Below are 17,022 nucleotides of genomic sequence, written 5' to 3'. Positions count from 1 at the left end.
AAGTATGAAATTATAATGGATAATTAATTTCTTTAAAGGTTATTTGAGAATAACGGCTACAGTTTCCCTAAATTTGAGAACATACACCTTACAATCATGAAATAAATAATACACATAATAAATAATACATATTAATGTTGGATATGTAAATTTACATAAGTTATAGATTTAGAAAGAATGCTAAACAGAATTCCTTACCAGTCGATAAAATTACAGTAAAAATAAATTTCATACCCCATTAACTTTCTTCAAAGCTGGTATGAAACTTTGAGAAATAAATTGCAGACACTAATTTTAGTGGAGGGAAAATTATTGGAATGATTGATTAGTAACCAGCTAGAATTCTACTTGTTTTAAAACCAAAATAAAATTCCTGTTTAATCAATCACAACACATCAAGTGCACTGAGGTCTACACAGGTACATTATGCCCCCACATACCCACCTGTGCACTAGTTCCCAATTCAGTACTTGATAATGATTATTAGAGGCAGGAAAAATGCTTCATTTTTTCCCACTTAGCAGTTCTAGAAGACCACAGTAATTTTCCATTGCCCAAGTAATTCCTGGGCCAAAAAAAATCTGAGTCCCTGACCTGCAAATCTTTCCATTTAGCAATAACATGCTTCTCCAGTTTGTACACAGGTACAAATAGAAATAAAATTAAAGTACATTTATACTTCAGTAAGATGCTGGTTTCTTCAGGTGTTAATTGGTGAATCAACATTTTGCATTTTCCACATGTACTAAAGATTTTGCACACACTTCAAAAAGTATTGGATGAGGAAGAAAATAACTCCTTACAGTATCTGGTTTAAAAAAATATTTTTCTAGTAGGCTTCCTTATTCACCAAACCTATTTAGAGGGCAAATCATTTCCCAGATAAACAAAAGAAGGTTCACAAGCCTAAAGGACCATTAAACTTACAGGAGCTGCAGGGAAGCTGGATGAAAGCTCATATGGTTCCTCTGAGATCCAATGGCCTAATTCCAAAGACCACAGAACCTAAAATAAAATAAGTGGTAAGCAGAATCTTAAAATTTCTTAAAAGACATTTTTGAATGTGTAATTAGAAGTGACAGTGCAGTTACAATACCTGATTTACTATTTCATTTACCCAAACCAAATCATTTGCTGAAAAATCAATAAATAAGAAAGAAACAATTTTTACAACAAAACAAAACCATTGAAATATTAGTTATACTTCTATGCACAGCTATATTACATTTTAAAACATTGTGAGTATATTCAAAAAGTCAACTATTTTTAATTGCAATATATAGAGCAAAAAATTTGAAAAGGGAAGCCATAATATACCAGTTCTGTTCTCTCAGTTCAGTAATCATTGAATTTCACGAGGTTCCTGTTGGCTCATTTCTCCAGCTTGTCTAAGTCCATCTGAACAGGAACATCCATCTGGTGTATCAAACACTCCTCACAGTTTTCTAACATCTGCAAACTTGCTGAGGGTGCATTCTTCCCCATCATACAGATCATAAATGAAGATGTCAAACAATACTGGACCCCTACTACTACAAGAATTATGCAACTATTGCATAGAATCCACATCACATATATAAATCATCCTTCAAAGAAGAATAACTCAATTTCTTGCTCTGTGGTGACCTCCTTTGTCAGTGTCATACTCCAGAGCACAAAAGAAGACTGCAGAACACTGACACTCCAGAAAACACATAACCATTTGTGTGCAACTGAGCTCTGAAACACTGCACCAATATGATCTTTGGAGACCAGTAATCCTAAAACTGTGTGCCACTTGCAGACTCCTGTTCCCATCAGAACCAGCACCAAATGTTTAACAGAAAAAACCTACTTAAAATGGTTGTATTTCCAATTTCTGATATTTTTAATATTTTTTTAGTAAAACTTTCCCCGAACTACTCCATCCAGCATTTTTTATGGATTGATTTTCTAAACATTCTTCAGAACAATTTATCATAACTTGCAGTTGGTAGACTATAATATTAAAAGCTCCATGGGAGAGTATTCAAATACTACTCCTCAATTGGTAAAAGCATTGTCTTAGTGGGAAAATGGAAAAAGATAAAGTTCCTATGCCTTTTAGTCATATTAAAGGACATTCTACTCCTAATTTGTAAACAGCCTAAATTCTGAAGACTATTCTGATGGAAGATGAGATTCCTTTTTTTCATTGGTTTTATAAGTGGTGAGTCATGAAGCTTCTCACAGAGATAAAACACTGGTGTCTTGTTTGCCAAGTTTGTCCACTGTCATTCAATTCAACAACTTTTCCCATTTACAAGTATTTGAGCTTCACAATGTCTCTTCTGTAGTTGCCATCTGGCACCCCTTAAGTTCAAAAAAAGCAATGTTACCAACCAGTGAGACATTCTGTTGCTCCTAGAGCAAGTGAAGCTAACTAGTGAACAAGAAGCAGACATATACATGGGATATCCCCCCTAAATGGGATATATGGAATTTATCAGAAAGCAAATCCCTGTTTCAAGATAATTCAACCTCTCTCATACCTGCCCTAAATAGCTCTCTAGCCATTTCAAATAGATTAAGTCATTAGCAGAGCCATGCACTATTAAACAGTTGTCATTATTAATCTTAGAACAAGCTCAATTTCATCAGTTTCTGAAATCATTCCCATGCTTGATTCACAATGACTGAAATATTCTGCCATACAAATGCATATATTATGGGTTGAAATTTATATTATAAAATATTCCCCTTTAACAATTGGGAATGAGTCTATTAAATATTCTCCATAGATAAAAACTGGCATTGTATATACTGAGCATGGTAAAGTTATCCTTTACAATGTTACAGCTCACTAATGAAAAAATCTAAGCTGAACAAATTGATCATAAACTAGCAGTGTAAACCTTATAAAATGGCCCAATTGCTTGTAAGAAAATAAATTTCTGTAAAGGGCTCCTTTGTCCCAAATCTGTTACTACAAGCAGTGAATGGCAAATTCAGTTTTCATAACAAAATTATTTTCTAAATAAGTTCTACGGTTTTCAGTCCAAAGTACTTTATGTCTGATGACTTCTAGGGAAACCAACAACTTCGAATGTGAACTTCTACAAAAGCTGTTGCCTTGTCTGATGTGACAAGTGATGTCTGACTTGTGAGGAAAGGTGTCCAATTTTGCAGACTATTGGAAATGAAGAGTGATTTTTTTGCTGGCAATAGAAAGCAGCGTATCCTAAGACTTACTGCTAAACTTGATTACAAAACATCCAAAGAATACTGTTTACTTTTAGAAAAAGCACAATCAAATATTTGAAAATGCAACAGCTGTGCAAAAAGAGAAAATAATTTCTACAGTCATTATATCATACCAAACACAAAAATAAGAGTTAAGCGCATTAATAAATCAATGACCTTTAAAAAATATTCAAAACTTAATAATGTATTGCAATGTTCATCTAAGAAAAGTAATGCAACTTCTTAAAAAAATACAGCTAAGACTACAACTTAGGATTGTAAGTTATAAATTTTAGGGTGGTACCTGTGTATATTTTTTATAATTACTTTTAACAATTTACAATAAGAATATCAAAGCCTCTTGGCTTTATACTTATAGCTGCATATATTTATTGAACATAAAATAAACTTGGTAATGTAATTTCTCTTTTAATCACAATATAACTAAACTTTAACTTAACCAAGAAAATTGTAACTCTGAATAAAATTCATAGACATACTACATTAAAAAAAACTCTTCATAAATAAACTTGAGCAGGAACAGATGTACTGTGCTGTATTACATATACATCACGTCCTTATAGTACCAAAATTATGTTTGTATCAAAAGTAGCTGGAAAACAACCTAAATAGATTAAAATATAAACCCAAAAGATTAGTTATGATTAAGTAATCCTATTTCATTTTCCAGGCCAATTCTACAGCAATGACCTTTATCAACCCTTGTAGTATTTACAGAATTTTGTTTAGAAATGAAATTTGTTTGTCTTAACAAAAAATGGATTAATGCTTGTCTATCATGGTTCTGGAATTGACTACAAAGGCATTGTATCTACTCCCCTAGATAAAAAGAAAATTGGATACTGAGTTCATGAACAGGTCTTGCAGTTAATAATTAGGTCACCACTCACTAAAACATTCAGTTTTCATGAAAACAAAGACAAGAGCTTTCCATTCCAAGTCACTGAAAGTTTGTTTCTGACTTTGGAAAATTTTCAACCAGTTATGTTTTCATAGCAACACCAAAAAATGCTTCAGATTCATGTAATTTAAAAAGAAGTTATGATTTGCAATATTTTTTTTAGCTGAATACTCTCGAATGTGTATTTCTATTGAGAATAAAGAGCTATCTAGAAGTTTTAAAATGTGCAATTATAAAAGAGTTAGCTCAAAGGGTCTGAAAACACACTATTTGGTTAGTTATTATTTAAGGTCTCCCACCTGTCCAGCTGGCACAATGAATGATCATATGGTATTTATACTTGAATAATTAATCTTGAAAGTGTAAATGGAATGCTATGAAGGTTAAAAGTCTGATGGTAAATTTGATATTTCTTCAACATCCATCTTTAAAAATAACATCATAAGTTTTTCTCAGAAGAAAAAATCCACTTCATCCTAAATTATATCCACATTACAAGTCAAAAGGCAGAGGGAAATATATTCTTGAAACACTGATAAACATCTCCAAAAGACAATCATCACTGCTCAAAAGTAATACCATGTTTATAAGGTACTACTTAATTTTTCCAGGTTGATTGTTTTCTTTAATTATCCATTTTCAACTATTTTATCAGTGCAAATACTAATGGTAGGATTGATTACATTTAAAGGCTTCAGTTATGTAGCAACAATAAAAGGAGAAGATTATTTTTTAGATAAAATTTTCCAGACTAATTTTCTACTGAATTCCTCAGTTCAAGCTAGGTAAGGCTTCAGTTTTCTCTTCTCTAGTTAACCAATTTGGGTAAAAAGATGGCAAAAGTATTTGGTCATCTTGTGGCCAAATGGCCATTGACACAATATGAAATAAGACGATGAAGCACTTACATCATATGATTCAATGATTTAAACAGGTGGAGAAATATTTTTTTAAAAGGTTCAAAGCATTTTTTTTATTTCAGTTAAATAAATAAATAAATAAACAAATTGAGGGAATACACATTTACGGGCAAAGTTGGACCTAGTCTCTATGAGAGAGATAAGCACAGTTCTAAAAATATTAAAAATAGCAATCTTCCAGAGAAGCAGATACTATAAGATCAAACAAACTTTTGATCTGGAGATCTTCAGTTTGTCTTTAGTTCTTTCTCATGCATCTCTCCTAGTAACTTCAGAACTTCATCTAAATAGCAGCTTAATAAAATAAGTGAAAACAGCATCAGCATTTGATCCAATAACATCTACAGGAACAAACTAATCCTTGGAACAATTTCATTCTACTTATTGGTATTATATGAGGCCTATAGATGATCCCATGATGAGTCTACAAGGTAGACCGTAAGACAGGAGGACAACATTTCCAATCAATACTGCTCTATGAAGAGCATAGGGAGATATTTTCACCATGCATTTGTTCACAGAAGTGCAGGGCATAAAATGGGCAATGAAATTCTAGGAGAGCACTTGGAATAATGATTGATTATGCATACTGCTCTATGTACAAAGACAGGAATCTATTTTACCCCTATTTATCTCTAGCTATCTTAGTAATTATTTGAAGCTTTTTCTCAAGCAAGAAGGCAGCTTTCATGTTTGAGCACCCTGTTATGAAAAAGTAACTTGTGACAATTACGTTGTAACTTGTTTAACGCTCCATGCAAAGCTAAGTGTGGGACAGATAATTCAGTGTATTTAATTAATAGTGGCAAGGAATCATATAGTAGGCTGAAATGAGTCTGTGGAGATGTTCTTCTCCAAAACCTCTGCTCAAATATACTCCTCTTAATGCAGCCAAGGATGCTATTAGTTTTCTTTTGCCACAAAGGCGCATTACTGGATCTTTAAGGTGGCCAAAGATGCAAACCCTCTATTCCAATGGAAATGAATCACCAAGAACTTCTGAAAAACTTGAAGTATACCACAACAACTTCAGACAACTGCATATATATCATATAGGACAAGCTTCATACTGGTAAGTGCCAGACATCTTGAAAACAAAAAGGCAGCAGTTTATTTTCCACCCAACATGTAAATTTTAAAGTATTTATAAGAAATAGGAAAGCATGAAATTTAGTTATTCAACAACCCTTTTGTGTATAAGACGAAGAGCTATTTCCATATAAATTTCACCATCTATGTTTTATAGCTCTGGAAACATGAGGAAAGCTGAGAAACTGTCATCTGCAATGTCAGATTGAGTGGTTAATCTCTATTATTACAGTAAGCAATTGAGAGGGTTTAAGCCTGGGCTGACAGATAAGTTCCCCACCCAGTCACCACTATTCCTATTTTACATTTTTTCCCATTTGCAGTGAAATATCTAAGAATTTCCCTTCATTTTTTTCCAATGCTGAACACAATACATATTTCAGAACATAGTAGAAATATATTATATCAGGACATAAAAAGTTCAATCTGAATAATGTGAATTGGCTAATGTTGAGCAGAAATTAATCTGTCCAAAAATAATGCATGGGAAATGAGTTTCTCATCTATGAGATAAGTCCTCTTTCTAAAGTAGATGATGAGGTACAACACAGGAATACTTCGGTTAAATTAAGCACTGAAAATCAGTAACTAACTAACAAGTCTTCACACAGACAAATTTCATCTAATTGAACTGACTCTAAGTAAGCCTGAATAACTTAACATTGGCATCACTGCAGGTAGCATGGACACAAACATGGTTGTTATTTCAGCTATACAAACTAAATTTAATTTATTGTGTAGTAAAGTTAGAAAGCATTACTTACCCATTCATAAGAAACAATCCAACATCCACGAGCAATTCCCAGCATAACATTCAAGGTACGACGAGGACTCCCAGTGACTACATGACTTGTTGTTTCACACACTTCATTTGAGAACAAAAAGTCTCCAAGTTTCTTCACGACCTGAATTACTGTATTTTGCTCCCTAAAAAAGAAGAAAAGGTAAAACAAAAAAGCCCATGCAACATTGAATGGACGAAGGCAGAATTATAAAAGCACATACATACACCACAAATTAATTCAAATTCACCTCATTTCTTTCCCCACTAAACATTTTTTATCCTTTTCTCACTAAGCCTCTACCCATCTGCTAGCCCTAAATTCATTAGCCTCTCCAAAGTCCTAACAGACCCTTTTCCATTATCACACAACCACATCTACTTGCACATCAAAGTCCTTTAGCCCCCCACATCTATCTTGTATGTTTAAATAAAAGCTTTTGAGTGCAGAATTATCTATTATGTTGTTTGTGTACAATGTCCAACACAACAGAGCCTAATTCTTTGTTTCTTTTATAGTACTATAAAAATATTACCAAGAAATGTCAACATTTAGACATAGCACATTTAACAGGTTTTCATTAAGAAGCCCCAAATTTTCAGCATCTGAATAATGCCGTATCTAAATTTAGAAAAGTTCTAAAGTTCTATCTGGCTTGCAACCTACACATTTATGCCAATGTTTCAAATAAAAATTCACTTATCCTTAAATACAATTATAATGAAATACATAAAATTAGATCTAAATTCCAGAATGGCCATCTATAACTGGAATTCTAATTTGAGCTCTCTACATAGCTATAGAGGAGCACATAAATATATAATTATGAAAACAGGAAGAGCTTGGTATCACAAGAGAAAAGCTGTTGCATGATAACAATTTACTGCTTTTATTAATGATTATTTTTACAATCACAAATGATCCTTAAAGATATGTAAAATAAAACAAACTTCTGGTGGCCTCTCTACTCCCCATAATAACTTGGAAATGTCCATGCAACACAAGAGAAAGCAATTGGTCGCAACCTTGAACACAGGCACACTATTACAGTGGTGATCCTTTAAGGCAAAACTTCTGAGGTAATTACAAACAAAATGCAAGTGCACTCAGAGTATCTCCAGAAGCCTTTGGGGTTGCTTCATTCTCATTACGTTTAACTCCACAGAAAGGAAGTCTGGTAGAACTCCCAAAATATCCCAGCTAAATCAAACACTACTTAACAGAATCCCAACAAAACTGCAAAAAAATTATTCACAAAAATTGAAGCAATCATTTTTCAAGAAGTTTAAAACAAAAAAATGAATAGTGAAAACAGTGCAGCAAATTAATGTCACAATTAAATCAAAAGGTGATATTGTATGTTGAGATACTTTAAAAAAATCCTATGACTAACCCTCTCTGTGGTATGAATTCTAGCCTTGGCTATATAGCTTTTACTGGCACTAGAATTCTTAGTTTTCCCTTTTCATTTTGTGAGCTTTAGCTTGATATAGCCTACAAGTGAATGTTTTTGCAACATTGCAACCCATAGGGGCAGGCCCTGCTCAGACTGCATGCTCCATGCTTTACCTGAACCTTTTCTAAATTCTTCCTGTGTCTACACAAAATTCCTCACAAGGAGAAGAAAAATTTCCGTTGTGTAAGTCTTGAATTGAAGATGTCTTACAAAGTGCAGAGAAAACTCACCAGTTTATACTTGAGACAGCTGCAAAAACTGGTGGATGAAAATTTACAGCAAAATTTATTGTATTTTTAAATCAGAAAATTAGATAGCTGTATGGTTGTGAATCAGTGAGCAGCTTTTATTATAATCTCAAAACATAATGCCATGAAACCATTGAACTCATGCATCTTAAAATGTAAATTCTAATGAATCACTTTTGAGGCTGTAGCTACTGGGTAGTAGAATTGGCTTTTGATGACAGGGTTGTGTTTTGGATGACTGTTTTCTGTTCTTTAGTTGTTTCAGAAGCAGTTCTTTTCCCTTCACCCATTTACAAGCTGATGAATGCCTACAATTGTAGTCAGCCAAAAGCAGTCTTGATGAAAAGGTTCTGAAGAAAAGCAATTTTTATCGCCAGACAATTTAATTTAATGAAATAGTAACTGGGTGGTGGGAAAAGTCAACATATAAGAACATGAAAGGAATCATATATCGATGACCTGTTAAAAAAATAAATTTCCCCAGCTCAGCCAGGATTTGTTCTCCTCTTTCAGGCAGACCACAGCTTCTGTTTTCCCCTACTATCTGCACTGTAGTGATGATCCACAGTGATTCTGCATGACATGACTTGTAATGTTCATTTTATAGTCCTGGTGTTACCAGCATCCAGTCACATTAAATAGAAGAAAAATATTAATTCTATTTTATGTTTCTGACATATATAAGTACACTTGTTAATAGCTATTGATAACCTTTTACAAAAAACTTCTGAAAGCATAGCCACTAAATGCTGTTTCTGAGTATTTATTTCTATGTAACTGTCAACATTTAGTTACAGCAAACCTGAAACAGATTTTTGGGTAGTATAAATATCTTGAGTTTTGAAAAAGAATTCAAAAACTGTAAGCAAGTGTAGTATAAAATATGGAATCATGTTTTTGTTGGATGTTCCTTATGCTTTAAGACTTTTAAGAGAATGATAAGAGCATGCCAGAAAATTATTAACTCTCCCCCAAAATATGCAGTGGGCAGCTGCTTCTAATGTTTTGAAACTAAGTCACTAGAAAGCCTACAACTGATACTTATTCGGCAACTGTTCATATGAAATAAAACATTTTAAACTAATGTTTCAGATTATGACTTTTTAAATAGAAATAATTAAAATGTATGCTGAAAGGGCTGTGTTGGGCTGAACCATTTACTATATATAACTACTATGTACATTTCCATCACATAAATTCAAAACTTGCTTAAGATTTTAGTTTAATTGCTCTGAAGCCCTGTTCATCTCACCTATGGAACTACTTCAGTCTCCACCAGAGCAACAAAAACATATATATACAGTGCAAATAACAACAAAATATATATGTACAAACAAGTTTCTAGCAAGAATACAAAACAATAAAGTACAGAGCCCAAAGATAAATTTAATTTTCTATAAGCATAAAAAATTCATCAATTTTCAAAATTAAATGGTAGGCTGAATAAAGAGTCAAAATAATTAATACTTACTCAGAAGACATACTTGTCATAACTAGAGTCCTTGTTGGCTAGAGACATGAAAGAAACAAGAAAACATTAAAAAATCTGAAAAAAATCCCTTTGAAAAAACCCTAATAAATTAGAAAATGTTATGTTAAAAAGTGCAAACTACTTCATAACTATAATATCACCTGGGGAAAAGTCTGTACTAATTATCACATACACTAAAAATACTAAACTTTGAGGATATGGAAGGAAGGAAAACCCTTCAATCAAACCCTTATGTCAAAGCATAAAATATAGCAAAAGACAGGAATGTAAGCCTTTTTTAGTAAAAGCAAAATGCAAAGGATTTCCAGCCTGAGATGCCACAGAAATAAGGACAGCATTGGTCTACTTAGTTTTCGTCAGATGGAAAGGAAAAGGAAGCTTACCTACAGCAAAGAAAACCTGCAATTTAAAGTTCCAGTTTCTTACAAAAGAAAGGTAGAAACTGGCTGAGATGCTTCAGAAACAAGAAATATAATTTTAATGTTTCTGTTTTTATTTTGATACTGTATTTTTGGGGGGTTTTGGCACAACTTCAGTATTTCATGTCAAGGTTACATAAACATTCTTTCAAGTCGTCAGTATTTTCTAGTGAATAAAAGTTGTCCAAGTAATATCACAAACAGGACATACTCAAAGAATACAGCAATCTTCAAACCAGCAATTCTGAGACACCTTAAACAGCAATCTTCTCCTCTCCTGCAATACTCCCCAGAGCTTATGTGAGAAGCAGGAATGCTTGCCCCAGACTTAAAATAAGCTTGGGAAGAATTATTATTACAGAGGTCAGAAGAGGAGGAAGTTCATCACCACTGACCATGAAAGCCTCCAGTATGCACAAAGGCAGGACAGAACATCAATTTTAGCAGTATCAGAGACATACGTAACTACATAGAACATGGCCATTAAAAAACATATGTAAGAAGAGGTTTTGATCATCTTAGCTAAGAATTACTCATAGCTACATAAACACACACAAATATATATATACACAAACATTTTGATTTTGTAGGAAAAGGAGACTGAATTTCATACACAATGATTTCAAAACACTTATTCTAATTTTCAAAATCAGTATATGAATTTAAATTACTCCTCCATATAGCTACTGCTCCATATGAAATATTAACTCCCACTTCTGTCCCCCCATATATTACCACAACCACAAGTGGTAAGCTCCCAAAGTCTCCACTAAAATTCAGTTTCCTTCAAGTAATGCACTGAGGTAAGAGTAGAAAAATATTTCTAATTGAGAGCACAGGCAAAAAAAAAAAAAAAAAAAAAAAAAAAAAAATTCAGGGCAACTCATTTTACCCAGTAATGAATCACAGAACAGAAGAGAGAAATCTGCTGCAATTCCATCTGACCTCTGTTATCAGTACAGAACAGTTCTCTATTGAACAACCAAGTAATCTCTCACATTTAGGAAAAGAGCTGGAAATACCTGCGTAGACTATTAGACTAACAAAATGTAGACTAAGAATGTGCACCATGACTATTCATTATATGAACACTCTTTGCATAAATAGAACACAATTTAGATACCATTGACAACGTAGATTAAAGATAACACAAGCAGTCATTTCAAAATACATATGGCAATTTCATTGTGGCTGTGTACATTTAAAAAACACAAAATCCAGATACTATTTAAGTCTTCAAAAGTAACATAATGCAGCACATTCAATAATTTTTAAGCTTAATAATCAACATGCACTCAGACCACACTATGTAAGCTCTACAACAGTTCAAAATGACTATATATACAATGTGAAAATATAAACCCAAGTAACAATAAAGCAAAATAAAACTTCAAAAGAAAAAGGATGAAACTTTTGCATTGAAACATTTGAAAGAAGTTCTATGCAGTATTTTTGGAAATACAAGTGTCCAAATTCTAACTCGTTGGCAGCAATACCTACTGATGATGTCTCACTCTACTGCTAGTCTGATAGCTAAAAAGAATATTCACTTGATCATATTTGGTTCTATTCTTGGCCAAAAGAATTTCTACTGCATTACTTCCAACTCCAAACAAGCAGTCACATTTAATTGCTCTTGAAAGTTCCAACTCAATTCTACACTGGACTTTTATATGCAAAGAATTTGAGCAGAAGTAACGACAATGCAATAATATATGTCAAATATATCTATCAAAACATCAATATATTAGTATTAAGTTACATACACTCATAATTTGACAATAAACACTCAAAAAAGAAAGACATCTAGTAACATATTGAGTAAGGGCTCTTGTGGCAAGAGGACTGCATATAACTGCACAGGTTAGGTCAGATGATTAAAATCAGATGTGAGGCCACATTACTATAAGTATATGCCTCATACTGTCTTAATACACATTGTAGGATCTCCATAATCTCATGAGCATTAAAGGACTCTGGGTTGTAACAGCCTTGGAAGGCAAAAAACAGGGCTTCCAAATGAGGTTTTGCTTTGCTCTATCCAGTCTTTCTGGGTGGAAAAACTCATCTACATCAAATTTGTATGCTTCAGCATGGTCATGACATTCTCCTCTATTACCTGAAGCCAGGCCTCATTGCTATCACAATCAAGCTTCTTGTCTAAAAGTCTGGAGTTAAATCCACACACAGCAGTTGTACTAGGTTTTTGAGAGTGTTTGTCTAGTATTATTAGCTCTAAAGTAGATCTTGATGTGTCAGTTCAGAATGTGCGGAAAAATATCCTTCCTCGCAATTTTTTATAAACGTCATGAAAGGATCACTAATCATACCACTATTTTTGCCAAACTTGGCTTAAAAAGAAGCAATACTATAAACTAAGGCCAGTGCAGCTTGAGATCCTACAGCTGCTTCTTCAGCTTCAGAGCAGAAATGTTTGTTAGGAGTTCCTTAATACCATGTCTATAAGTAAGTAAAAATAGTGGATCCACACAAATCAGGAAATCTACAGCCTGTCCTGACCTTACCCTGCAAGGTCAGCTTTTGAATTGTAGCTTTTATATTACAACACATTGTGTACAAGACGATGCAGTGAGTATTCTGAACAAATGTCTTGTCTGTGCACTTCAAAGTGGTTCAAAGACTCAAGAATGCAGAAGGGTGCACACAAAATGTAGAAATTGGAAATAAATTTAATTTCTTCCAAGCTACTATTTCATTTGCATTCAGAACTGCATATTTTTGCAAGTTAAAGGTCATTTGCTAAGCAGACAATATTTTGTTTTATTGCTTCAATAAGACAAGCAGTACTCTTTAATTACAGTTACCAAGTAGAAAACTTAGCCAAACTATGTTCTAATTTTCAATTCTACATTTTTCAACTTAATTGCTTTCTCCCCCACCCCCTACTATGCAATTTTTCTTCTGTGCTTTTTGTGTCTGTTTTATTTTACATGTTGCTTTTATTGAAAAAAAAGAGCTAGCATTTACTTTTCTGACCAGCAAAAAGACATCTGGTGAGCATCATTATGAGTTCTAATGCATGTTTGTAGCAGGATTATTATTAATAAAACACTGGAAAAGGTGGTATTAAGTTAACTGGTTCTTTTATTTACCATTAATCTCTGAATCCTGAAGAATTGCATATCCATACTCTGAACCAGAGCACACGCTTCTTTCTAAATTATTTTTGAGGTCTGGAATTCAGACTTCATTATAAATGAAGCTTATACTTACAGCTTCAGCTTTCCTTTATATATTTCTTAGAAGCACTGTTGCATTAAGTACTTCTTTAGTGTCTGCCAACAACGAGATTTTTTTAAGTCATCTGAAATATAGAACATTCATTTCAGTAGCTAGAAGGAAACAGTATTTGTAAATCTCCCCAGTACTTAAAAGTGATAATTCCTATTTGTTAACTGACCTACACCACAAAAGAGGTATCCAACCTCAAAATGTGTTCTTTCTCTCTTCTAAATTTGAGCTGGTGTTTCTTGGAGCTGAAGGACAAGATGAAAAAGTCCTGTTTTGTACAACCTGCTTTTCAAGAAGAACTCAAACTTTGCTTTGTCAAGCATGTCATGAGTTCTTTTTCATAAGTGACAAATGAGTAAAAATGACACCATAAAATGTTTTCCCAGACTAGCTCTCAAGAATGAAGTGTATTCATGCAAAGAATTAATTTGATAGGAATAGGTTTAGATTTGTTACTGGTTAAATTCCAGCCTATGTGTATTAGATCTCATTTTATCTTTGTATCAAGAGTCCAGGTCTCAAATATTTTTCAGGAAATTATTTCAACTAAAGCACTTTTAAATTTTACATTGTTTATCCAAGTTCTCCTCTTGTGCCCTAGAGCTGACAGAAGTCCTGAAAGAAATAAGCCTCAGAGTCTCAAACTCTGATACATGTTTAAGTGGAATGAAAACAGATCTTCAACTTCAGGACTCAACAAGATACCCTAAGTGGTTTGGCCAATATACCAGGGATAAAGAACTTTTGGAGGGTGGGAGGCAGGCAGGAAGAAAACAGTGGATATGTGAGCAAAAATCGTTTAAGGGAGAGTATATTATACTATATGTATTATAATCTTCAAATCCCTTTTTTTCTCTGTGTATTGTAGGTCCCTCAGGTGGTTTTGAAATTGCTTTACTACCCTTATACTCAATTTTGATCTTTACAACTGCATTTCAGAAGTAATCATTTTCAGTCTTATTAGTATATGAACCAAAAGAAAGCTGTATGTAGCTTAACAATATTAAAAAATCAGGTTAATTTCACTCTGCTTGTATTTAAGAAGATTCAATGAGGACCCAAGACTTTAAAGCTGTTTGTAGAAACAATTTATAAGTAGTACTACATTAATTTATTCAAGTAATTGTGGCTCATAGCTGAAAACAACTGGTAATTGTAATGAATGATAGCTATTCAGTATTTTTAAACAGCAATTATTCAAAGGTGTAATTTACTTTCTGGCTGGCATTTCTCTTATCAGTCCTTTGATACTGATATTTTTCAAGTTTCCTCTGGCTGCAAAAGTCAATTTCAACTGCAATTTCCTCACCAAATATAGTACCTTTGTTTTGGTCCTAGAAAGATGCAAAAAAATGAGCCCATCCTAAGCAAATCCAGTATTGTCACGTGGAAAGATGAAAAAACTAATTAGTCTTTCAGAAGACAAAAAAATTAGATGATGTGACAGGTGCCTAGGCATCATTTTTCCTTTACTACCAAATAAAAGAAAAAAATTAGAAATCCTGTAACTGCAGACGTAGGAACCCCTAGAACTTTTGTTGCAAGATAAAAGAGAATTAATAGTTTCAGACTTTTCAGAGTAGCAGCGTCAGAATTCACGACCTTCTGACATGTTCAGTTTTCCACATGCAACCAATCACAGCTAACAACTATATTTAAGAAAAATAGAAAATTCCAACCATAGGGATGCAAAACTGTAGCTTTCCCAGCAGTCTGGAACTTTGAAAGAAAGGTTTACCTGTCTGTGATCATTAGCAAAACTGGAGAGGGACTTTTTTTTTTATTAGGATAGTCTAAAATTAAGGGGAGAGGAGATGTTCCTTCCCAATAGTTTGACTGCAACAAAAAATCTTCTGCATCAATCAGCATGACATTATTACTATCATTTCTACAAGCACAGGCAGTAGTAATTCTCATTCCAATGGGAAGCCCAAGCCTTTCCAGCATGTACAAACTAGGGATTGACTTTCTGGTGAGCATCACTCAGGAGAAGCAGCAGTCCTGTTCTTAACTGTAATTTACTGGGAAAATTTGATGTCTTTACCTTATTAAGTGAAACCTGAGGAAACCACAAAACCATAGCATATCCTTTAGATGGAAGGCTCCCACAAGGATCATCAAAGCCTAACTCCTGGCCCTGTACAGGACCCACCAAGAGTCACACCATGTGCCTGAGTGTTCAAACACTTCTCGAACTCTGTCAGGTTTGAGGTGACCACTGCCCTGGGGAGCTGTTCCAGTACCTGACCATCCTCTCTCTGGGTGAAGACCTTCTATTATCAGACAGAGACAGCAGGATTACCAGTGTGACAGAAGTGAACACATTCTGTAAGTGGAATGCTAAGGGGACCCAAAAGCTAATTTATAATTTAGATTCTAACATGATTAGATTCCAAGATGAAAACTCAGGTGAAGGAAGGGTACTTGTTCACCCCCAAAAAGTAAAAGGATAGGAAAAAGAGGAACCAGAGCTATCACAGGGTAACACTATGTGACAGAGAAAAGTTGTATAGGTAAGCAGAAGCATTTTAAAGACACCACTAAGGCACAAATTAATTCTGTCATTAGCATTAAATAATGTCCAATATTCACCTTCCCAAATGATTTGTGAAAAAGTCAGGCAGTTTACTTTTTTTCTGCTGAAATTTTAGGCTATATGTACTTCTACCCCCTAATGCCAACCTCACCAAGATTAAGAAAACTAATTTTTACCCTTCTACAAAGAATTCCAACAAAAAAAAAATTAAGTATCATATAGAATGAATCTTTCATCTGTTCCAACAAAAAATTGATTATGCTTTCATAATGATCCGATGAAGTAAACAGACAGCTGACTTATGACCACTTAAAAGCATTTTATAAAGCTTCAGGTGAGTTACCCTATGGCCTTTGAGATTAAAAAAAAAAAAGCCACAAGAGTAGTGGACAACAGTAGAGTAGTTTCAGTGAAATTAATTGCTTGATATTTAAGACCTCGTTAGCATTCAATTCTTGGTCATGACGGTTTCTACCTTTCATGAAATGTTCATCAGAAATGAATGTTTGCCTCGGCTACTTCAGTGGAGACATCAGTGGCTCATTAACTCACTATTGTGAGTCATTGGGCAGAAGAATTTAGGCATAGAGACATATTTTCCTTGTGCAGGCTGTAAGCATGGAACCATTTTAAGAGGGAAAGAACCATTTTGCTTCACTCCAAATGTTACATGGTGGGTTTGCACAATTGTTAGCAGTGTGAGGT

General features: G+C 33.8%; 1 protein-coding gene across 4 annotated transcripts in view; it reads right to left on the bottom strand.

Annotated features, from left to right (window-relative positions):
* Positions 1-17,022, bottom strand: part of MCPH1 (microcephalin 1) — a 123,881-nt gene that overhangs the window by 79,941 nt on the left and 26,918 nt on the right. For all 4 annotated transcript variants that reach the window (XM_038131615.1, XM_038131617.1, XM_038131616.1 and 1 more), the window contains 3 exons: positions 10,090-10,127; positions 6,897-7,059; positions 928-1,005 (listed from right to left, as the gene is read on the bottom strand). In XM_038131615.1, the coding sequence (XP_037987543.1) occupies positions 928-1,005; positions 6,897-7,059; positions 10,090-10,127 (279 nt within the window). The remainder of the gene's footprint in view (positions 1-927; positions 1,006-6,896; positions 7,060-10,089; positions 10,128-17,022) is intronic.

Source organism: Motacilla alba, chromosome 3 (genome assembly GCF_015832195.1).
Source record: "Motacilla alba alba isolate MOTALB_02 chromosome 3, Motacilla_alba_V1.0_pri, whole genome shotgun sequence".
Taxonomy (NCBI): Eukaryota; Metazoa; Chordata; class Aves; order Passeriformes; family Motacillidae; genus Motacilla; species Motacilla alba.
The sequence above is the reverse complement of the archived record's forward strand: the minus strand, read 5'-3'. Positions and strand labels throughout refer to the sequence as shown.